Source organism: Dryobates pubescens, chromosome 30 (assembly GCF_014839835.1).
Source record: "Dryobates pubescens isolate bDryPub1 chromosome 30, bDryPub1.pri, whole genome shotgun sequence".
In the NCBI taxonomy this organism is placed as follows: Eukaryota; Metazoa; Chordata; class Aves; order Piciformes; family Picidae; genus Dryobates; species Dryobates pubescens.
The window spans coordinates 3,013,183-3,037,566 of record NC_071641.1 but is presented as its reverse complement, the minus strand read 5'-3'; the positions used below and the strand labels follow the sequence as shown (position 1 = coordinate 3,037,566).

The 24,384-nt window shown below is 39.9% G+C and overlaps 1 protein-coding gene across 2 annotated transcripts; it reads left to right on the top strand.

Moving 5' to 3' along the window:
- The first annotated feature begins 5,922 nt into the window (after positions 1–5,922).
- Positions 5,923–22,246, top strand: SLC25A16 (solute carrier family 25 member 16). 2 transcript variants are annotated; one of them, XM_054174658.1, is made up of 9 exons: positions 5,923–6,022; positions 6,899–6,991; positions 9,886–10,019; positions 11,608–11,671; positions 16,624–16,745; positions 17,248–17,314; positions 18,063–18,225; positions 19,196–19,264; positions 20,731–22,246. In XM_054174658.1, the coding sequence occupies exons 1-9, from the start codon at positions 5,929–5,931 to the stop codon at positions 20,885–20,887; spliced, it is 963 nt and encodes a 320-aa protein (XP_054030633.1). In that variant the 5' UTR covers positions 5,923–5,928; the 3' UTR covers positions 20,888–22,246. The 2 variants fall into 2 exon arrangements, 1 of the variants encoding a protein (XP_054030633.1); XR_008462951.1 differs by lacking the exons at positions 5,923–6,022; positions 6,899–6,991; positions 9,886–10,019 and having other exon boundaries at positions 11,612–11,671; positions 20,731–20,947; positions 21,732–22,246.
- Positions 22,247–24,384: the final 2,138 nt, after the last annotated feature.

The window sequence follows — 24,384 nt, the reverse complement described above, 5'->3', positions numbered from 1 at the left end:
CCAGCAGCGGAGGTGCTCTCCCGGCACGATTCCGGGGAAAGCAGGGGGGGGCGGCGGTCCCGTCCCCTGCTGCCACCCGAGAGCCGCAGCCGGCGTGCCAGGCTACTAACACCGGGGATTATTTAACAACAACAATTAAAATAAACAAAATGACGCTAATAAGAGAAGACGCAAATTAATTCTGTTGCTGCAGAGACTGCGGTTTGACGCCACGTACCTCCCGATCAGCAGCGGAGGTGACACCCTCTGAAATTATCCCTTTTTTCAAGGCTAGGAGAGGAAAAGCCTGATCAGCAGTGATGGGTGAGGAATCCCCTTTACATGTGCCATCCAGGAGAACCCCCCAAACATCGAAGTTCATGCCGGCCCAGTCGTGCCACGAGTGGAGCAAATACATCCAGAAGCATGAGGAAGATGCTGGCAGAGAGCAGCAGCTGCCTTGGCCTTCCTGACCTCATGTCTACACAATTGGATCGTGTTCCTATGCTCCTCCCAGTTTACCTGTCCCTCCTGGCACTGTTTGTGCAGTTCTCTCTTGCTCTTTATTTTACTAGCAGGTCTGTACTCAGCCACGCCAGTCCCTTCCCTCCATTACCTGATTTCTTACACATACAAGCTGAGATTTCTTGTGCTCTGAGGGGAGTGTCCTTAACGACCTGCCACCTCAGCTCTGCTCCCCTATCCCTGTTGATCTTTTCCCATGGGGCCCTACTGATTAACTCCCTAAGGAGATGGAAGTCCTAACGTTTAAAATCCTGACTCTGTTCCTTGCCTGTCTCATATCCCTTAAAGACTGCAAACCCAGTTTCCCCAGTCTGACCCTTTGCTGAAAACACTGCTTTTCTAGAGTCTGGGGATGAAGACTTCTGCTATTCCAAAGATCTGCCCCACTAAAAGAAGAGGTAACACAAACTATTTTCATAAGATAAAATAATGGATGATTTGAGAAGTAACAGAACTATTGTTTTCCAAGTGCTGCAAACCACAAGTAAAGAGAAGGAACTGGAACTAGGTAAAGCCCCACATAAGCTAAGTATGTTTCTTGGGAAGATGGTAATAAGTCACAAGTTGTGGGCTTGAACAAAACATAGAGCAAGAAGTTAGTAACTTGGGGAAAAACAACAAGTGAGGAGGGATGACTTCATTGGAATATGCAGCACCTACACCTACAATAACAGCTCCATTAAAAACATGCTAAAGGCTAGGAAACAAAGAAGAAGTAACAACTGTTTATTTTCACAGACACAGACACAGATGTTTAAGGTCTTTTTCAACACTAATAAATATCTTGAGAAGCAAGTAGCACCAGGTGACAATCTTTCCCAGCAACACTAAGATACTCAGCCTACCAAGACAAGCAGGGTAGAAACGTTTGGAGAAAACTCACACCAATATGTGGCTGGGCAACAAAACAGTGGATGAACTTGTACTAAAATACAAAGTGAGGCACATTGGAGGAACATGGAAGTGTGAATTAGATACTATCATTCAAAAATAGAGATCCTGATACTGTGACAGAGAAACTGTGAAACTGTGTTATGTACTCGAATGAGGTGCTAGGAATCATTACAGAAAGGTAGAACAGAACAGTAAAATCACTATGCCATCTTTATTTATCTACCATCATGAGTACAGTTTTAAATCACTGGACCTTTGGATCAACACAGTACTACCACCCCTGTGTTTTTATCCAAAATAACATGCAAAGGGCTAGGTACACACCTGCAGAATTAATAAAACTGGATAACATAGTACCAAGAAATACAGTGCATGCACCTGTAAGAGTTCTGCATTGCAAGCAGCTCTGGCAAATATGAGTCTTCAGTGAGCCCCAAGAAGCTGTGAGGGGTAGATGTTCCCTGAGAGAGAAGGAGCCCCACACAACAGCCAGCAGGATAAGAATCTTGCTAGCCAGTGCCCAGCCCTACTGTACACAAATAGGGCAAACAGGTATAGGATCCACAGTCGGGCAGGGATACTCCCAGGAGATGAAGCAGGTCTGAGGTTGAACTAAAAAGTCAGTTTGTAGGTTAGAAACAGGTCTGGTGACACAGTGTAAAGCTAGACACTATCCCAGCAGATATTGAGCAGAATCCATAATGACTAAACAGAACCAAAGCCAGAGTATAGCTCAATGGAGCCCACAATTCACCCAAGGCTGATCTTAAATAGAGCTCCTGGGCCCATGGGCAGAGGATAGGGTTGGCGACACCAGGTGCAGTTGGTCAGGTCCATTAGGGCCTGTTTGTGCCCTCAGAGCCCTGACCTTGGAAACAGAACTATTCAGGTATGTTGTCCTTGAATCAGGCCTGCAGACTCATCTGAATCAGATCTCTGCAACAGGCATGGCATCAGTCTAAGTAGGGAAGATTAAACACATCACTGATGCTGAACCTAAGCCCTCCACAAACCACAAGCTCTAAGAATTGCACTGCAAAGACACCTCTGCTGCTTTGTAAAGGAGATTGGATTTAACCAGGCTTATCTTGTCTATCCCTCCTATCCTTGTAGTGGAAACATGATGTTGAGATATTAGAGCTGTCTCCTCATGCAATTACAAAGCCTGGATTAAAGTACCTGCCCTGCAAAGTCTCCCTCACATACATGAGGTTGGACTCCAGCATGACAAAGTGACCAGCCTGCTCCCAGACAACATGCAACCCATAAAGCTACTGCAGTGCTGAGTGGTACACATTTTTGGATGCTTCAAGTCTATTGTACTTTTTCAGTAAGCCACATGGTATCAGAGGGTTGAGGTATGAAGAAGGTAAAAGGTCTGCTAAGCCAAAGAAATTTGGCACTGTTGTATGTGCAGACTCAATGACTTTGGAGAGTCAACTATTTCTGTTCCTTGGAGACCTCACTGACAGCTATGGGTAGAGATTGTCAGGGTTCTGAGGGTGCTAGAGGCCCTGTTAGTGGCCCTGACCAGCCTCACCTGGAGCTTCCATCTATGTACCTAGAGATCTATTTAAGCTCAGGCCTAACCAGTCACTTCTTGTCTAAGTTATATTATAGGTGTTCTTGCCTTGAGTTATGCCTCTGTTGTGTGTTGGTGGTTTTTTGGTTTGTTTGTTTTTTTCTGGTAATTGACTGCTAAATGAATTTCAGACTAGTTTCCAGCCTTGTTGTGGGCCTTATTTCCTATTGCTCTGTGTCTCTGGATGGACACTGGACCTGCTTTGTGCGCTTGCTATGACTGTTGATGGAGCCTTTTCCCAGCACCTGTCTCTATCCTGCTGCAGGACTGCACCCTTTTGGTAAGGATACTAGCCATGCTGTGGTCGTCCTTGGCTCCTAGCACATTTCACCTCAGGAATCAGCCCTGTTCTCTCTGCTGATAGAGAGCTCAAGATGACAGGAATTGAGATTTGCTTGACAATTTCTACTTTGCAGGCTGTAATTCTTGACACTTGAGTATAATCTATACAACTGTCTTAAAACATAACTTGATATACATCAGCATTTTAAAAGCACTGAAAATAAGCTTAGCAGCAGCAGCCACTATGAAAATAGCTTAGCTGAATTCAGCCTCAAAAATTTATTTCAATTTATAAACACTTTAATTATTTCTACAAAACCAAACAACCTTAAGAGAAAATGAAAACCTGAATTATATCTATCAATAAAACCACCTACTTCCTTGATTGTTTTCTTCAGCTTAGTAGCTCTATTCTGAAGTACCTTTAATGTCTTTAATTATCAATCTGCCATGGAAGTATGGTATAGTATCAGGCAGGAGTGTAACCTGAGTGACATTCTAAATGCTGATGACTTTTAAGAAAGGCTTCCAAAAGAGAAATCACCAGAGAAATTCAGTAAAGGGCAAAAAACATTTCTAGGATTAAGTGACAACAATGTTAAGATTGGAAGGTGCAAACAGTGAACTTCTGCTGGGGCTAATAAAGAAAACAGAAGCTCAGAGCATTTTGTAACAAGTAATACTAAAGAATTTCAGTAAGTGCTATATTCATAAAGCTTATTCCTGAGTTCTTTTGTGTGCTAGTAGACCTCCATGAGATGTTCTGTTTAATTTTGCAATACAAGTTTCTTATTTTTTTCCTAAGTAGTATGCACTCATGCAGCACACTTCCTTAAATTACAAGGGTTGCTGAAACACCTTCCTCATGTATCTTGCATGTATCCAAAAGAAGTAACAGCCCATTTAGGCAGTTACCTGATTTTTCTAGTCGCTGGTGAAACTCTAGAAACTACATGACTTTCAGCTGTCAGTGTAGCTGAAACACTTTTCTGTGTGAAATCAGTAAATTCAGTTACTGCAGCTGGAGCTGTTAAAGCAATATGATTGCCGTGGTATGTGTGTGGGGAGGTTTTTCCTGAGCAGAATCCCAAAAGAATGCAAATTGGCTGGGGAAAACCACATCAACAATGACTATAAGACTTGCTTCAATAACCCACAGAACAATTGGTTTTCCATTAGACACTGACACACCAGAGTGGCTTGAACAAATACTATGAATTTCCCAGGTACATTAAAAACTGTTAAAAGGTTTGAGAGTTTTCTCCTCAAAAAGATTTGTATTTTCTGGAAGAAATTTACCCATCTTTGCAGTGTATTTTTTTTTTAATTACAGAAAAAAAAAAAAAATCATGTCCTAACAGCCATTCCCCAAGCACATAAATGACATAATGATCAAATAGCAACACTTTTCCTTGTGCTGAAGAAAATGTAATTTTAAGGAATGTAACTTATTAAAGGAAAAAATGAAGAATTTCTGCTGAAGACAATTTGACACAAACATCACCAGCCCCCCTCCTCAAAAAAAAAAAAAAAGAAGTTAAAAACATATAAAATTGATCTAGCAAATTTGTTTGTAAATGGGTTCATTTTGCTTGGGCATGCACTGAGATTGGTTTGACTGGTTTTTGGTGTGGTGGTTTAGGTTTTTTTTGATGTGGTTGTTGTTGTTGTTTTTTTTCCCCCCATGTTAAAGCCTGACTTATAAAAAAAGAATTTTTGGCATGTAAAATACCTGAAACTCAGGTCAGTGTGGGAAAAAAGTATATGAGAAATGTATGAGTAACTGGAGAAAACACAGAAAAGCTGACATTACCTTTCTCACCAGTTCCTGGCATCAGGCATTCTCTCCTTCCTTATACCATGCACCAGCACTCAGAGAGTGCGTTTTGGATTTTTTTTTTTTCTCCTCAAGAATTGCAGGGAAAAGTTTAGCTAAATACCACTTGAAAGGCTTTATACAGTGTATTCAGCGGGGACACCGCAGAAAACCTGTATCAACTCCAAAACCGTGCACAGCTGCAGAGACCGTACTTGGTTTGACCTTGCCGACTCTAAAATAAAATTCAACTTTTTTCGGTTTTGGCAGTACCTACTTCCCTGAGAGAGTATTGTTTCTCGAGATGAAACTGTAACTACAGGCAAGTATTGATCTTATAGTAAGAGGTTTAAGTAGCTACTTAAATGCCTTTTAAAAATAATCGATTTCTTGTACAGCCTAGTTAAAGCTATTTAGGCTTTGGTTGCATACAACTATAACTCTGAATACGTGGAACAGGCCACCAATTACCATTTTTATGCAGCCAGCAGCAAGCGACCCCCAGGGGCATTAACGCTTTGACCAGCCATCCGCGCCGCTTCGGACCAAGCGCACGAAGAGCGGCTACCTCCCAGCTACTGCAGAGATGAAGTGGGGATAGAGGGCCGGGGCGGTCCACTGCGCACCCTCCGCCGCTGACGCGATCGTCAGGCGCCGCGGCGCTGATCAGCGGCCTTGGCCCTGGCTATGGCTAGGGGCGGTGGGGCCTTGCAGTGACAGCGGGGGCCGCCCCGAGCTCCGCCCCTGCGCCGCGGCGGGGGAGCCGGACGGCGCTGCGCGCTGGCCGCCGCTACGCGCTGGCCGCCTGAGGGAGCCGCTGCTGCCCACGCCCTGTCCTCGGCTCTGCCCTATGGCTTCTCCAGCGGCGGCGGGGCCCGGCGCCGCGCTGCCCCCGGCCGCGGCGCGCCGAGATTTCTACTGGTTGCGCTCCTTCATTGCCGGAGGTGGGTGCCCTCGACGGGCCTTTGCCCCGTCTCTGCGGGCCTGTCGCGGGCTGCGAGGGGCGGGCGGGCGAGCGAGCCAGGGTGGCGGAGGTGACTTCCATGTCAATAGCCTTCTAGAATGGCTATCTAGAGTACCGTCATCTAGGGAAGCAGGCAGCTCTCTTTTCCTTTTCCCCCCCGTGTGCTAACGCGGGTCACTCGGTACACGCGAGCGGCTCGCACGTGTGCCTGACCTAGTGAAGAGCCCGGGTTGGTGCCTGTTCAGAATCCAAACCTCTGTTAGGGGACTGGGAGACATTCGTGTCCAGAAACGCTGGCGGCTGCTGGTGTGAGGAGCCAGGTGGTGCGAAGCGGAGGTCAGCCTGGCAAGCATGAACCCTCGTTACTGACCTTCCAGAGAAAAAGCCTGTCTGTTCTTCCTATAGGGAGCTATCCCGACTGCCTGCCTGCACGGCGGCAGAAGACGTGTATTTAAAGTTTTCATGTCAGGCTGTGCTCACTGTTGAGTCTGGCTTTGGGGTAGCGCAGGGTACACAGCGCACACGTAGCCCGTTCCTTTGGGGAGAGCAGCCAGGGCTGTTTTCCGCAGGGGGGAAGGAAGGAGCCGGGCGGAAAACCCTTGAATCCCTTTGAGTGCTTCTGCTGCGACTTCGCAGCTGGGAGATGATGACCCGGGTTTTTGTAATCGGGAGAAGTAGCTTATGCTTTTCTTTAAGAGGGTTGAGACACACTTCTTACAGCGGCTGTTTACTTGTCATCGGGGCTTCTTCCACTTCCTGAGTTTCTCCTTCCCTATTCCATTTAAAAATACTTGTTTATGTGCTGACATAAAGAATTTTTGTTTCCCGTCAATTTTCTGTTTCCCCCCTTGGAAAGGTGTTGCAGGATGTTGTGCCAAAACAACTACTGCACCACTGGATCGAGTAAAGATTTTGCTGCAAGCTCATAACCACCATTACAAACATCTAGGTAAGATGGCTGCTGCATTCTAATGTTTGGGTTTCTGTGCAGTGTGTGTGGTTTGGGTATGTTTAATCAGCCATGTGGTTGATGAAAAAAAAGGATGCTAATCAGATAGGGTTGGATCTGTCTGGTCAGTTGCAGTTAGCATTCAAAAAAGCACTGTGCAAGTAAGTTCTGGTTACTGATTGATGTGTTGGAGATTGAGATGTCAGAATAATCCTCAGTAATGCCTGTAACATCCAGGCTTGGTCTTCCCCCTCTCTGAAGCCAACAGGAGATTGGTAATTACAGGTCCAAAGTTTGGATGATTTTTGTCAAAACTGTCGCTGCTGGTAACTGCTGCAGCTTGCAACAGCAATTGCCAGCTCCTGGGGGCTGTGGGACACCCATCCATTTCAGAGCTCGGTAGCCCTCACAGGGACTAGTGGTTGCATGACAGTGACCACCAAATCCTGCAAGATTCAGGTGCGCTTATGCTTGCAAGCAGCAAAGAGGCTGATGTGAGTTGAAGATAGAAGTGGATTTGTGAATGGTGTGAGGTGCAGGTGATCTGCATTCGGCTCTCGTGTTGCATCATGGTGAGAGAATAAACTCAGTTGTCAGCATGTTCAGAACCTTTCTGTGTGGGCTGTAACAGTGCCCTCTTGTGCATAGTACCGAAAGTATTCTGTGTCATGTGTCCTTGATATACATCATAACTTATGTTCTGTAATCTAGGTGTCTTACAGTTGTCAAGAATGAAAAGAGTTGGTTAATTTTACATGCAGTGTAGGCACTAATTTTTTTGTTAAAGGCTGGAAAATAAATTGTGAAACAATATTAAATGACTATGCATTCACTTCACTGTACCAAAAAGGGAAACACAAGTAATGTGGTGTTTCAGTAGCAGTCACGTAAGTGTGCATTCAAACCTGTAGTCTATGAAATTTATACTGAAGTAATTGGTTTGACTGATATTTTAAATCCTTATTTTCTGTTTAGAATAGAATTAACCAGGTTGGAAAAGACCTCAAAGATCATCAAGTCCAATCTGTCACCCAAGACCTCATCCCCACTAGACCATGGCACTAAGTGCCATGTCCAGTCCCCTCTTGAACACCTCCAGGGATGGTGACTTTACCACGTCCCTGGGCAGCCCATTCCAAAGGCTAACAACTTTCTCAGTGGAGAACTTTCTCCTCACCTTGGGCCTAAACTTCTCCTGGCGCAGCTTGAGAGTGTGTCCTCTAAATTGAGATCATCAAGTCCAACTTATCACCCAACACCATCTTATCAACTAAACCATGGCACCAAGTGCCTCATCCAGTCTCCTCTTAAACACTTTGAGTGATGGTGACTCCACCACCTCCCTGGGCAGCCCATTCCAATGGCCAGTCACTCTTTCTATGAAGAACTGCTTCCTACCATCCAGTCTAAACCTCCCCTGATGCAGCTTGAGACTGTGTCCTCTTGTTCTGGTGCTGGTTGCCTGGGAGAAGACACCAACCCCCTCCTGGCTACAGCCACCCTTCAGGTAGTTGTAGAGAGCAAGAAGGTCTCCTCTGAGCCTCCTCCAGGCTAAGCAATCCCAGCTCCCTCATAGGGCTTGTGCTCAAACCCCCCCACCAGCTTTGTTACCCTTCTCTGGACACATTCCAGCAAGTCAACATCTTTCCTAAGCTGAGGGGCCCAGAACTGGACACAGTACTCAAGGTGTGGCCTAACCAGTTTGCTTTGCCCTGTGCCATAATTCACAAGTAAAATCTTACATTCTTTGCTATTTAGGTGTTAGATGTGATGCTATGTGAAATGCCTGACTTGAACTCATGTCCTTGTTACATGTAGGCAAAAAAGAAAGTAATGTGAATGAGATACCTGTAGGTGCAGAGACAAGGTGGATTAATTTGTTGAAGTCCTCACTAAATGGTTTTACTGCCACTGCTCTGTGGAGTTGGTGCTCCTTGGTTCTCAGACCCTGTGTTTTAAGAAATACGAACAGTAAGTCAGCAGTGTTGAGAGAAAGTCTGATCATGGCATAAGTGTTTTCTAAGACTTGTGACAAGCAAGACATCTAAAAAATGCATAGAATATTGAATTCTTAGAACCCTGGAACACATTTTTTTTTATTTAAACTTCAAATGAATGTTTGCCAACTACTTTTTTTTTCTGTCTGAAAATAAGATAAATGTCTAAGCCTTTTTCATGTTCAGCCATTAAGGAGTTGCTTGTGCATGAAAGCTGTTTAACTCTTAGAGTTTATTCCTTTAAAAAAGGTGATTTGATAGCAATTGTGCATAACTAATATGTTTATAATAGAGCCGTAGGTTTTGCCCAAATTGTGTGACCCTGCATTGTTTCCTATCTATTTAAAAGGAATAGGATTGCTTCTTGTTGCAATACCTGTGGGACAGGAAGTGTGAGATGTTTAAGTTGTAAGGAATGAGAGTCTTAGTCTTGTTTGCTGCACTTTCCCAGTGACAGCATTTACTCCGTAATTTAGCATGCAGCAATATTAGATTGTTCTCTCATGGTTTAAGTATTGACTTTTTAATGGACTGAATTGCAACTCAGCTGTTCTCCTTCCTTCCATTGCTGGTATTAGCTTCTGTGGGTGGATAGTATCACTTGCAATAGGCTTACCTGCAGCCTGGGCAAGTTCTGGGGCCTGAAGGTGTGAATTCAGAAAGAAGTTCAGATCTGGGAAGTGAGAAAGCTGATAAAACTCAACCTTAAACCTCCTCCTTCTTAGTAATGTTTGTGCATTGAAAGTGGATTTTCCACTCTCTGTGCCTTCATGACCAACATGATCTGGCCTTAGTTCTGTGCATTCTTTCTTATTGTCAGTAATATTTGTTTGATTTTTTTTCCTTTTTCCTCTCCTCAGTGTAATTTTTGAACACTTCTTTTTGTGTTGCTGGCAGGAGTCTTTTCTACATTGTGTGCTGTCCCCAGAAAAGAAGGTTACCTTGGCCTATATAAAGGAAATGGGGCAATGATGATTAGAATCTTTCCATATGGCGCAATTCAGTTTATGGCATTTGACCAGTATAAAAAGGTAGTTACATTTATTTTGTTTTCCTTTCTTATTTTTATTTTTTTCTGCCTCCAATGACTACACATTCTTTAAATGAGCAAAACTTAACACTGAAACCTCTGTTGTTAATTAAGCTGCCTGTCTTTTTTGAAGGTTGTTTAGTTTTGTCTGAATCTACTAATTTAAAAATGTCAGGGCAACAGTGAAACTATTTACAAGGTTCCTTAAGAAAAATTCCCACTGATTTTTGTATCTTTGTTGTGAATAATGAAAGGAAAAGGTAATCTAAAACCTGCTGCTATTTGTAATGCTTTAGGGTAGCCTTTTGTGAATAATGTAAAATGAAACCTCTTTATTGTATTTTGCTGTGATTCTCAGTACTTGATGGATGGAATAACTTAAAGTCTATCTAGATATGATTGTTACTTGATCTGACTGTTTCAGGCTCTAGATAAAAAATGACCTGGCAGAGAAAATGCTCATTTCAGTGTCACATAGGACTGGTGGATTCCCTTCTGTTCTCATGCATTTACTCTTTCACAATAAATCCCTGCAATGTCCATGGGAGGTCAGTTTTTAGCATCAACATGATTTTACACGTTGCTTATGTGGTGAAAAGTACTATTTTGCTGCTAGCAATGGGGAATCTCGTGTTTGAAAGGTCAGAGTTAGTGCCCAGTGAAGTAAATTGCATGATCTTTACAGGAGACAGTGAGACTGAAGTTGTGATTCCCTCCCCTAAAGAGCACGTTTCAGAAGGCCGATACAAAGAATTATCTGTAATGAGTTTCATATGTTCTTTTTGTGCTGTAATCATAAATGCTATTGACAATCATAAATGCCATTGACCTGTGCTTGGTTTATGCTGTGTTTAATAAAAGACTGCATGCCATGCTTTATAATAAATTATCAATCTGCAGGTTTCAAGAAAGTATTTGTTGTCACAGCAGGTTTTTCAACCCATGAATTGAGAATAAACACAGCAGAGGTTTTGCAGGAGTGTACAAAGGACAAAACATTCTTAAGGAATATAATTAAATATCATCTTTACAGAATAAACTGCTTCTTAACTAGTCTTAGATATTTCATAAAGCCTGGAAACAAATTTCTAACTTCCTTTCAGGACATAATGTAACTTAAGAAGTATTTGCTCTCAAGTGCTTGTCAGATTTTTATTATTTTTTTTAAATCCACCTAGAATATTAAACATGGAACGAAAAATCTACTCAGATACCACTTTTCAACTTTGCCCAGTGTCCTTTGCTCTCTATCATGCAACAAGGATAGTATTCAGTTTGCTTTGTTTGGCACACATTAAAGATAACTAAATAAAGATCTAGTTTCTGGAGTGAACAGTACAAATGCTTTCAACTAATTGTACAAGTACATTCAACTAATTGTTCTGCCTTGTGGAATTTTAGCACGAAATCTGTAGCAGCAGCAATGTTCAGAAAACTCCTTTAACAGCAAAGAAGTGCTCTGTTTTGAATTTGTAGCATGGTAAACTTCTTGGAAGCAGCTACAGAGTTTGCAGGAATGCACTAATAGACCCGTGAGGTACTGCCCTGTGTTTGCTAATACACTCTTGCAAATGTTCCGTATTTTGTAGGTGATAAAGAAGCAACTTGGGATTTCAGGGCACGTGCATCGGTTAATGGCTGGATCTATGGCAGGTATGTTCTTGTACTCCAATTGTAGACATTCCTTTTGCTGAAAAGTTAGTATTTATTTAGAGGATGATTTGACGTATTTTCAGGTCAAACTGTTGCAAATTTGTATTAGGAAGAAACACCAGTAGTTAATGTGATAAACAGTTGCCTAGCTGAAAACGGTATTCTATAAAATGTATTTTTTCAGGCACTGAATTCGGTGTGCTCTAAAGGACAGCTTTTAGTGTTTGTTATATATGTTAATAAATGAAAAAAGTCCAATCTCATCAAGATGAAGTATACAGATGCAGTTTTTAGTGTGGTTTGCTCCTCAGCGTGTCTGCCATTGCTACTAGGTTGAATATAAACCTGTAGGAAGAGAACTGCACCTCCTGAAACTGATGGATTCTTTGGATTTGCAAGAAATGCCTATACTTGTCAACAGCTAATGCAGGATTGTTATGATACTCTTTACATCATATGTGTAAATGTTAAAACCATAATTTATTAGTGCAATAGCAGTGGGGAAAAAAAAAATTGTTAACTGCCTGTATATAATATGATTATACATTTTTATTTTCCTCTTGCTAGTCATTCAGCCAAAAGTAGCTAAGAAAAAACAGGGAAAGGTAAGTAATAGTGGACTGAATTTGAGGTGGTTCTTCATGTGTTCTTTCTTTGTAAACCAGGCTTAATACTGTGTAGTGGCAGTCCTTATAGTTATGACATGAATGTATGTAACTTCTTTTGGAATAAAAATACTGGGATCTGTGTAAATGCTACCTTTAGTTAAACTAGGAGGACCTCATGGAAGTATTTTTGCTTTGCATGTCATCAGAGAGAAAAGAGAAAGAATTAAATGGAAAAAAATCAAGATCCTAAAAAACCCACAAAGCTTATTTGGCAAGGCACATTCCAGAACTTGGCTGGCTTGCTAAGTGAAAAATTTTTTGGGGAAAAAAAATAAGAGATCATGTTTTTTGGTGGTGTTTCCCCCCATCGTGTGTGTGTTGCTTTTCTTTTCCTCCCCCTGGTTTTAACTGTCCTAAAGAACAGTTTGTTTGTTTGTTTTTTTAATTATATTTTCCCCCAAAGGCTTATTATTGGCTTTTTCAGGAGCCTTGTCAGAGACCTGGAAACTGACTTGAGGCACTGTGAAAACACTGAATAGTCGGCTTAACTGACAGTGTTGACCACGCTGGAATTCCTTGTACAGATAAATTAATAGCATCTGACATTGTTTTATGCACCTTACTGGTTGGATGGGTTTTGTGTGGTTAGTCAACAGACCTGAGTCACCTTCAAGGTGGTGGCAGACATTGTAACTGATAAACAAGATTGAAAGTACATCTATAGGGAAGAAAAAGGCTATGAGGATGGGGGGTAGTGAAGTGAGAGAAGAGAAAAAACTATTGTAATGCATATATTTAAGGAGGCCAAGTTGAAGTTATTGTGGAAACTTTAACTCTGAATTTCCTGAGTCTTGTGTGATTCAAATTTCAGCTGTAACACCTCATTAACAGATAAATGGCATCTAACTTTGTAAGCTAAGCCATTGCTGGGGAGAAGATAGAGAAACCTTAGTTTAGTAGGATTTAGGAAACAAAATGATCAAATAACACTTATATCCAATATTCTAGTTTTCCATCTGAAAAATCTGAAGTACACTGCAGAAATGTGTATTTCTTTCCCTGCACTTAATTTAAAACCAAAATGTTATCTAGAATAAACTCAAATTCCATGCAGCTAATACAGAAAACATGTTTTGTTGTTGTGTTCCCCCCCCCATCTTTTAACTTTCAGTCAAAGCAATTGGAAACTAGTACTGTTTTAAATAGTGTGTCAATAACAGCTATTTGAGTCAAGGTATTAAAAGAATCTGTGCTGTTTCTTTCTGGATGGTCTAAAGAAATAAACAATTCTATATTGGAGGCCTAGCAATATTAGGACTTGTAAATTAGTTCTTTAGTCTGACTGATAAATATGCTTAATCATTAACTATTTCTCTGTAGTTCCTGAAGTTTTGTTTTGTTCAGAAGGTGCTTCCTTGATACATTAGTTTTCATACTAGTTAATGAGCATATCTTCTACAGTTCAAGGCTGTGACTTGTGCTTGTAATTTTTTGAACTCTTATCTCTGAATTGTGGTAATACATAATATGGTCTATGTAGTTATGGGTAAAGTACAAAGACCATGATGCAGACATAAAAATGCTTATCAGATGGTTGCAGTATGCAGGATCTTTGTAAATGTATTTCACTTCACTCTTGCTACAGATTTTTGAAAATTTTTATTTTCTAAGACAATTACTAAGAATGGGGGAATAGTAGTGAAATTGGGAGACAGAGAGAAATCCTTATTGTTAAATCCCAAAGCCTAGGAAGCAAGTCAAGGGCAGTCTAATTCCTGCTTCATTGACACTAAATCTTAGTGAAGGTCTGTGTAACCCAGTATCTTGTCCAGAAAAGTGGTCAAAGGTGCTTGAGGACAATGTGGTAAGTGAAGAATGGTCTTTCCCTGACTTTCTTGACTTATGAGCCAGAATTTGCAATGAAAGTCTGCTGTATTTGAAGAAGTGGTTCCATAAAGAAAGGAGGAGCTACCTTGCCCTACTACGATTATTTCAGATCAGACACTAGAAATTGTTCCTGTTTAACCAGCCGTGGGAGAGACATTGCTTCCTCAAAACTGGGAATCAGCCTTAAGATGCCATGGTCTGAATTCTGGTAACTCATGTCAAGTAGAGATGAGATGTGCAGTTTTGTAGACTTCACTGCAATGACTGTGACCCAAAGCTGGCCAACATTCCTCCCAGACAGGACAGTCTGAGCCCCCAAAGAAATCTTGATCCCTCGTAGATACATTTCATTATATTCATAATAAGCACTAGCATGCCTCTCAGTTGCTTCAAGAAAAGTGTTTTTTGTGGCTGATGTTAGAAACAGCGTTTTTATTTTGAATTCATGGCTAATGGATGTTGACAATAAGAATGCGAAAAACCCCAACCAAACAACCCCCCCAAAGCAGTTCCTATTTAAATCCTTATTACTGGTGGTGGGTTTTATTATTGTGCTTTTGGGGTTTTTTCTTTTTCTTTTTTTCCCCACCTGTAGTATTTCTGGACTGTGTTTGCTAGATGGTGCATTCAAGCTCTCGGCTGGTCTGCATGCTAGGTTTTGTTCAGAGGATATTCTTGGATACATACCAGTGCATGACTGGAAAGAGAAGGGGGAGGATAAAGTTGTCTGTTTTCTGAAGTAGGATGACTTTCCTGTGAACTCTTAATTGCTATAAAAACCTTTTTTGGTCTTTTTATTTTTTTTTTTAAATTCCTTGAATTCCTCCATCTTACAATCTTTCTGGACATCTCAGGCAGTCCATTAGAAAAAGGCTGTAGTCTGAGGGATTGCCATTAACAGTGGAAACTATCTTAAAATTACTTTGGTGTTTTGCAGCTCCCAACTTTTGAACCCTATGGGTGAAACAAGAGAAATGAACTGCAGATGTCTGCTTTTTGTTCAGAGGAATCGTCCAAAAACCTGAGATGTTTTCGTCTTCTGAAAGAAATTGCTGGTCAATAGCCCAGAAAACCACAAACTTTACTCTCATTTGATAGTTGACTAGCATTAGCTTTTTTGCTAGCTCACATAGGGTGTTTTTTTTGGTTTTTTCTGGTGTGTTTTTTCTTTTAACCCCCATCTAATCCTGATACCTTTTGTCAGATTATTCAGTTTACTAAAGTTGATGTTTTTTTCCACTCTAGACATAGAAGTTATGAAGAGGCTGTTTGCTAGAGGAGTTTTGTTTTAGCTTTGTCTTTCATTTGGTTGGGTTTTTTCCCTTTGTGATTTTTCTTTTACCCTTGTGGAATGGAGGGGGATCATACACCTACAAAAGGAGATATCATTAAGAGACTATTAAAACATTAGAGGAAATAGCTATTTCCTAACAGCATAAGGAGTGTGCTCATCTTTTATAGGACCCATGTTTAAGGGTGATCTTTAGCTAAATCATAGCAGCTGCTAGAAAACAATATCAATCACCAATATATTTGCTTTCTTTTTCTCCTTTTCCCAGTGTGTGTATTTTTTTGTGATAGTCGCATACCACCAGAAAATTGTTTGTGTTTTTAGCAAAGAGTTTTAACTATTTCCTCCAAATAATTTGTCAGCAGTTGAGTTGTTTGCCTCAAAAACTAGTAGTAGGAAGGAATTGTTTTTTCAGATAACTGTTACAGGAGTTGTTTTCTGTGGTGGTCTGTTTCCAAAGTTGGTCAGCATCTAATCAGTTTTGAAGCAGTTCATAACTGAATGAATACTGATTTATTTTATTTTAGTTTTTTAGGGGGCAAATATTTTCATGGAGTTTTCAATCAGAAGTGCTGGTATAAAATGAACTATTAAAATGCAGTAGTGCAATGCAGTGAAGTAATGTTTTTTGGTATGATCCTGACTTTGTTTTACATGTAATTAGAATGTGTGCAGCATTTTCAAATGCCCTAGATAGATACTTCTATGTATATCCAGTAATCACATCAGAATCTGACACAAACTTTTTGATACTACACAGATGAATTTGGTGGTTTGATTTTTATTTTTCAAGATATATTAGGATAGGTTTCATGGTTGCAATCCAGTAAAGCTGTTGCGCTTGACTAGCCTGATGCTTATGAGCCATGGACTTAACTAAGATAGTTCATATGAAGCCAGTTAGACCCATAAATCTCTGGAAAACCAAAGCCTAGGTGTGCAGCTTCAGTGAACACCAAGTATAAACATAAATCCTTTGTGTGTTGCTGAAGGTAGTGTTCCTATTTGCTGATTATAAATGATTTTAAGTGTTTCTCTAACAAAATAATTTGTATATGCTATTATATTCACTGCCACAAAAGGAAAATCTAACTTTCAGAATTCTAAAGTCAGGTAAGGTGTAGGTGAGTTTTGTTTTGCTTGTTTTGTTTTTGTTTTCAATAAAGGTATTACAGCAGTGATTTGTACTTACCCTCTTGATATGGTTAGAGTTCGTCTGGCGTTCCAAGTAAAAGGGGAACACAAGTACATGGGAATTATCCATGCATTCAAGATGATTTACACAAAGGTATTTTTTCTTTTAATCTTCAGTCATGCCAAAGCAAAATATGCTCTTTAAAGAATGTTGCACTGCATTGAAAATAGTGGCTTGGTGGAAAACAACAGGACTTCATTGTGTGCACAGGAAATTTTTTAGTGTAAAAAAAATTATCTGGATGCTTCTTTCTGCTTAGGCTGCTATGATGTAGCTAAGACTCATGAGTGGAAAGACAAAACTATCAGAGTGTTGTTGCTTTTCAAGAATAAAAAACATTTGGGGAGGAGGGATATGCATAATGTCTCCTAGATTATGATATTAGATGTAGATTTTTCTCCTTTGTTTTAATTTCTCTCACATGGAGCCAGACAGTTGTCCCCTCAATTCTTCAGGCACAACAAATGGAGCTAGATGTTTGGTCCTTGGTGCTAAATTATGCTAGTCAGATCGTTGTCATGTGAATCTGTATGAACAGTCCTGTAACATTTGTTATATTTCTTGCCACTAACATACTTGTGTTTTTCTTTCAAAGGAAGGTGGTTTTAGTGGGTTCTACAGAGGGTTGATGCCAACTGTTGTAGGAATGGCACCATATGCAGGTAAGTTAAAAACAGAACACGGTAGTACTTCAGCAGTTAATGTGCACTACTAAATTTACATAATATATTTGCACAACTAGTTAGCTTCTGTTAAAATCATGGATTAATTTTTTTACTGAATGGAGAGGGGAAGTCAGCAGGAGCAATTGCAGTTCTTTACTCAATCTAGAATTGATCAGTGTGCAAAAGCATTTCAACAGGCAAAGCCTAGCTTTTCTGAACCTTGGAGCTGAGAGGAAGAGATGTAAAGTAGTGGTGCTTTCTATTTTGCTTCTCAGCTTTCTCACAAAAAAGCCTGAAGGATGTTTCTCTCAAAAGAGGTAGATCCATGAGAGAGCAGAGGCCACTTTAGATGGAGACTTAAAGCCTCTGTATTGGCTTCATCTCCTGGTAATTTATGTAAATAATTACACAGGCTAAAGTAGTGGTGATGTGGGATGGAAGAACATCTGGATTACTCAGCTAACCTACATTTATTTAAAAGATGTTCTCCAGTTAAAAAGATTGTAGAAGTTACTCTAAACAGCAATCCCACTTAAAGCATTCTTTTAATGTTAATTATAAAGGCTAATAGATTGGACAGAAGTTACTGTAGAAGTTCAAATACAACTTGTCTTTCTCCTTAAGACAACCTTCTAAAAGAATTGGAAAGTAATTTCATTTTGTAGTGACATCTTTTTGTTTATGATGATGATGCTTTGACAAATTGTTTTTTTGTGAAAGTACATAAAATTAAATTTCCTTTTAGGTTTTTCATTTTTTACCTTTGGTACCTTAAAGAGCATTGGACTTGCTCAAGCACCTAACTTACTTGGACGGCCTTCATTAGATAATCCTGATGTCTTAGTTTTGAAAACACATGTCAATCTGCTGTGTGGTGGCATAGCTGGAGCAATAGCTCAGACGATATCGTAAGTTTTGGGTATTGTTTGTGTTTTGTTTCTTTTCCATGTAGCTTCGTTCTAAAGAAACTTCTATCTGAGAATATGATTTTCTGTAAGTCTAGTTTTCAGTAAGGTTTTTATATCAGGTTAATCAGACTGGAATTCAGTCATCTATTGTTTCATTTACTAAATATCTATTTAATCTTCAGAGTCTTTTAAAGATATATTCATTGAGTCAATTAAATTTTGACAAATCTGCTAAAATCAGTTGGAATCTTGTTTGGCAAGCTTTGAAATTTTGATTTTGAACATAATTTGCAGAATTTTACTCAATTTATCTTTAAAACAAAGTAACCTGTGAAGCCATATTAAAAAAAAAAAAAGGGGGGTAAGGGGGAAAAAAACCCAAGTCTTAGATAGCACAACCTGATCAAAAGTTGAGGATGCCCCTGCTTACTGCAGGTGGGTCTGGGCTAGATGACCTTTGGAGGTTCCTTCCAACCCAGATCATTCTATGATATTGTATTTGGTGTTAATTATTACTTTGCCTACTTTCTCTGTTCTCATAGTACCTTTGTCATATTTTTTCTGTCCACAAAATACATTAATGAACTTACAGCATTGATTTTTTTTGTTTTCCCCCCACCAAATCATTGTGTTGCAAATATAATTTTTTACTAATCCTTAAACTGTTAATTTTATTTTTGATTCAGGTGTCTTCTCCCTCCAGTGCTTTACAGACAGTCTTATACTCTCATCTGATCTTCTGTATCTTCCTTAGTTGTTACAAATGGAACATCTATTAAGATATGCTGGTTTTAGTTGTATAGAGTGAATCTCCCTGTTTTGGCGGGCTTTCAGCCCTCCTGAGCTGGATTCTGGACTCACTGAAAAAGGAGCTTGGGTGGACATGGACTTCTTTGTACTCTTTTGTAAGCAATATTCATATAGTCATCACACATCTGGTTGAACTGCTGTTCAAATATCTCCCCTGTAGATATCCCCTTGATGTAACTCGTAGGCGAATGCAGTTAGGAGCAGTTCTCCCAGACTCTGAAAAGTGCCTGTAAGTATTTTTCTTTTCATCTGTGGTAACTGAGTTCTTAGATATTTGAGCAAAGTTAAACTCTTAAAGTAAGCAAACCCAACCAACCACCACCACCAAAACAAAAAATGTCAACAAACCCAAACCAACCAACCAAAAAAAACCGACCTCAAACTACTATGTTGATGATTTCTTCATTCTTTTAATAAGTAAGTTTCCACAAAGTCAAAAGCTGCCACTATCACTTGGGTTTAAAAAAACTAATTTCAACCAAAATGTCACTTTGGTTACTAATACTGTATTAGTAACATGGGGATTTTTGTATTTTGACTCAGCTTATGATGTCTGTCTTCAATATCAGCAGGACCTGTGAGACTGCATGTTTCTATTGAAATGTAATGTTTCAAAGAGCTTTTTAATTGTGTAGAATGTGTTCCATAAAATTCCTCTGCATAATACTGCCTTAATTGACTGTTCTTGTGTAGTGTCCCACACCGCTAGTTGGGATTCCTCCACTAGGAGTGGAAGTATTAGAATATCATTGAAGTCATGGTGTTAAATCAGCTCTCATCTTGAAAAACTTACTTAATTTCAAATTGTCTGAATCATATTCAGAACCAGGACAGTTTTATCATGGTTAGTTAACATGTGGGGTTCTGTATGTCTGAATTCAGCATGAACCTCCTGTATAGTGAATTGTATCTTACTAACAGTAGTCTGTCTTGATGACCTTTCAAAAGCCACTTAGAATGTTTACTGTGAAGATTGCTGCTATTTTTCCTTAGCATCCTTAATTTTTTGTTCTGGTATGTGTTTTTTCTTGCTTATCTTCCACTCCAAGTACATCTAAAATAAAAATGTATTAATTCTTCTTGAAGTTTTACTTCCTGCATTTGTGGGAAATACTTTTACATTAGGCTTCCCAATTTAGCAATGTTACTGTGATTGTGTTTGGAGGCAGCTGTATCTTGATGGAGAGTAGACATTTGTCTTTAGAGGATGAGAGGATAAAATGAGTAGGAAATCTTGAAGGTTTGGGGCACATACAAGATGTTTTCAAAGGTCTGTGTCTTTAATGATCGAGCGCTCAAAGAAAGAACAGAATACAAGCCAACAAGAACTGTGTGTGCTATGTTGAGTTGTTTCTGTTGCTCTATTACATTTGTAAGAAGAATTGATGCTTCTCAACTCCTTCCTGTCAGATAGGTAAAAATATGCATAACTGTTCTGGTGTAAAATGTTTTAATATGTGTTCTAGGGCAGATATTTCCAGAGTGAAACTTTGTTAGTTAGGATTGCACTGTCCATTTCGCAATTCTAACCCCTTGTGCCCAAATTTCTTGGGGAAGGGCTGTAATGTTTTGCTGTGTGGAGTCCCATGGGGTTTTCTTAAGAATGAAGTAAAACAAGTGTCTTGTTTGTAAATAAAGTTATTTTAATTATTGAGTATGTGTATCCAATAATGATTTGAGTTCTTATTTTTCCAGTACAATGGTGCAGACACTGAAATATGTGTATCAGCAACATGGAATACGAAGAGGATTATACCGTGGTTTATCTCTGAATTACATTCGCTGTATACCTTCCCAGGCTGTGGCTTTTACCACATATGAACTTATGAAACAATTCTTGCACCTCAACTAATTTTCTTTTTTATTTAAGGCCTTTCCTGTAAAATACACTATCAGTCCTCAGATTATATTGGTGAGTTAATTACTTGAAGTTTAAGAAAAAAGCTATCTGTTACTGTGGAACTGCTGCTGTCTTACATTTTTATTTGCCAAAATGAGGTTAATTCCCTCAAGTCATACCAAGAGACAGATCAAAATAAACATTACAAGCTATAAACACTTTTGTACTTTATCTCATAGGCTTCATTGGGTTAATGTTAAGAATGGCACAGTTTTAAAATCACACTCACATTTTATACGGGTTTCAAGCTGTTAGTTACTCAGCTTATCACCATGACAGGAGTTACACAGAAGGCTCTATTGCTTTTTAAGGTAGTAGTTAGACATCTGTTTTTCTTTAAAAATTAAATTGAATAAATGGATTTGAACAAAATGCAATTATTTTCATATTCAAATACATGCCAGCTCTGTAGAAGCTAAACCCAGCAGACCACAGCTTAAGCATCTTTTCATTATTTTTTTTCTTTTACAAGTTTGCTGTTTATAAGAGCAGTGCCTATATCTTCAGATTGGTACACATGAAAGTCTCTTTAGCCATTTCAATATGAAATGACAATACCCATTTAACTTCATTAGAAGTCTTGCAATCTGGAAACTGGCTTGGGATACATTCTATTCTAAAATGGAATTACACAAATAAAATAGGGGAAACTTCTCCAGGGACAAGTGCTAAAAGAGGTCTCCTTAAGGAAATTAATATGGGCCTAGTCTTACAAGGTACTTCTGTACCTTATTCTGTGGGGCTGAATGTTCTCAACCCAGTTTATTGAAGGCTGTGTGTTTTATGTACTTTACAGAACTAGCTCATGTGAACAGGTTTGTGCCTACCTTAAAACAGTGACAAATAAGACTGCATGCTGCTGCGTTTACTTATTTAAGCATATGGACTGTATTCAACATCTCATGCCAGAGGAGAAAGTGAAGATTGTATCAGAGTCCGTATATGTACTGTTTCTGAAGTATGGTATGCAATAGACTATTACGGTTCTCTTTGCAAAGGGAATTATTTTCCGGACTTGTTTATACATGATTTGCATTGGCACTCTTGATTTTAATCACTTGGTTCAGGAAACCTGTAAAGCATTTACCTTGATGTAAGTTATTTATTTATTATTAATATCTCAGCAGTGTCTTTTAAGAATTGGTAATGGCTAAGTGGTGGATAGTGAGAGCAGTTTGCTTAATTTTGACAGATTTGACAAACTGGATTTTGAGTTACAACAACTTTTGTGGCTCAGTTTCATTTTCCCTTCCAGTTTCTTAAAAGTGTATTTCTTCGATATATAACAATGTAGCTATGGACAGAGAATGAATTGTATTTGAATTTATTTTATTAAAAGTTTTTGAACTAACTTACTTGTGTGATTTGTGATGTGCTGCAGCTGGAAATAATTTGTGTTTCTGGAATTATCTATGCATAATACTGTAATTCTTAATTAAGAGACAACAAATAAGATTTTTCATCTGATCTCTAGTTTCAGTGAATGAAAATTACCCAATATCCCAGTAAACTTTTATCTTTTGAAGTCCTTGCAGCAGAGCTAAACTCACTATTAAAAAGAGATATGTGCCTTCTCCCCCTGCCCCACCATCTTTGCACCTTTGGGTGCTGTTTGATATTTTGCCTCATCAAGGATAGATGGGCTTGATATGGTGTCTCCAGTGATCTGATGAAAGGCTAACCCACCAAAAGAAATGGATGGATTTTATTGGTGTCACCTTACTGAACCAAATTTACCTGTGAGAATAAACTTACCCGTCATGGCAGCAGACATGTATATATTACTGAGTCGGTTGCTGGAGAAAACACAACTCTAAGTTCCTTTTGTAGATCTCCCTGGGTAAATCTGTGGGGAAAAAAAGTGAGCACTTTACCTGCCTACACTTAACAATCAGTTAACTCCCTGTTTGTCACAGGATTGGAAGGAACAAATTTTATTTTCCAATGCAAATGTTTTTTACAATTCCTGAGCTTATACATCAAACTTGATGGAGAACACTGATGTATTCTTAAAATTGTAAGAATGTTTTTCTCAACCACTGGTGCCAGAAAGTTAAAAATGCCCATGGTCTAAACACTTTAGCATTTTTTGGTACTAAAGGAAGGCTTGCTGTTTTTCCAGATTTTACAGACTGCTTGGATTTTAAGTTAGCTGAAAGTATTTAAAGTATGTTTTGTAATCTTCTAACCATATTGGAAAAAAAAAAGAAGAAATGCAGAGGCAACATGAAAGACTAGAGAACACAAGGTTACCAAGTGTATGAAATTGAAGTATTTATGTAATCCTTTTTTCTTCTGTTAACTGCATTTAATAGTATTGACACAAAAGCTTAGTGGTTCTGAAATGGAAAACAAAATTAATGTAGTTTGCTGCGTTTCTCGGGACTATCCCAAATAAAACTAAAGAAGCAACTTTTAAGTGTGTTCTCACTTTTTAAAATTGAAGCTTTGATCTGATCACTGTTCAGATGTATAACCATTGGCCAAAGCTCATCTTTGCAGCTCTAGAGCCTCATACTGTTTTGTAATGTTTGAGTCTGTTAAAGCGCTACAAGACCAAACTCTCAGTATATAATTTTCCTGACATTTAAACTGCAAACCAGTAGTTTAAACAGGTTTAATACTTGTGTCCTTCAATCTTTGCTGTAAGTGATGGCCTCAGCTTCAGCATACTTTAAGTAGTGATCTTGTGGCCAAAACCAACAGCAGCAACAACTAAAAGTGATGAAATCTGTCTGGAACTTAACACCTCAGAAATCCTGTCATTGACCATCCCCGAATGTGACAATTCATTTTACTAGAGAAAGAGTTTGACTCTCGGGCTGAGGTTCACCCATAAGCAGCTGGGAGCAAAAGCTTCGTCTCATTGTGCCTCACCCAGCTGCACTGGTATCAGAAGACGGGCCACAAGGGAAGTAAAGCGACGAGCAGGACTGAGCACTGGCCTGCAGCAGGATGCCCCTCAGGCTCCCTCACAGCACCAGAGGAAGAGCCGCGCGCCGCTTCGCGCCTTAAAGTCCTCTGCCCGCGCGGGAAACGCGCGCGCCACCCGCCTCTGTGGCGGAGGACCCCTCTTCCCCCCCTCCCATTGGCTGTGCCTGCCTTCAGTCCGCCAGTGGCCGAGCCTGTAGGAGGAGTGAGCCTGTAGTGCGCCTGCGTTATGGTATCTTATGCAGCGCGGGTCTGAAGGGGGTCGCATCTAATTCTTAGTACACGTTGGGGCTGGACCGTGGAACTGAGCCGTTCCGAGCCGTGCGCGGCAGAGGAGGAGCTGCTCATGGCTGAGAGGTAGCGGCAGACTGAGAGGGACAAACGGGTGGAGACGGCCGTGAGCGCGCGGGGTTTGAAATGTAATGTCGCCTTCTTCATTGGTCTTTCTCGGCCCCTCCGGTTCCGGGCGCGGGAAGGCGCAAAGGTGATCTCAGGGTTGTCAGAGCGGAGACGGGTCT

Bases quoted from the DNA above. Each gene is read 5' to 3' on its own strand.
- SLC25A16 (XM_054174658.1), top strand. From the start codon at position 5,929: ATGGCTTCTCCAGCGGCGGCGGGGCCCGGCGCCGCGCTGCCCCCGGCC. The intron at 6,992-9,885 runs GTAAGATGGCTG...TGTTGCTGGCAG, and splicing joins CCACCATTACAAACATCTAG to GAGTCTTTTCTACATTGTGT. The intron at 17,315-18,062 runs GTAAGTTAAAAA...ATTTCCTTTTAG, and splicing joins AGGAATGGCACCATATGCAG to GTTTTTCATTTTTTACCTTT.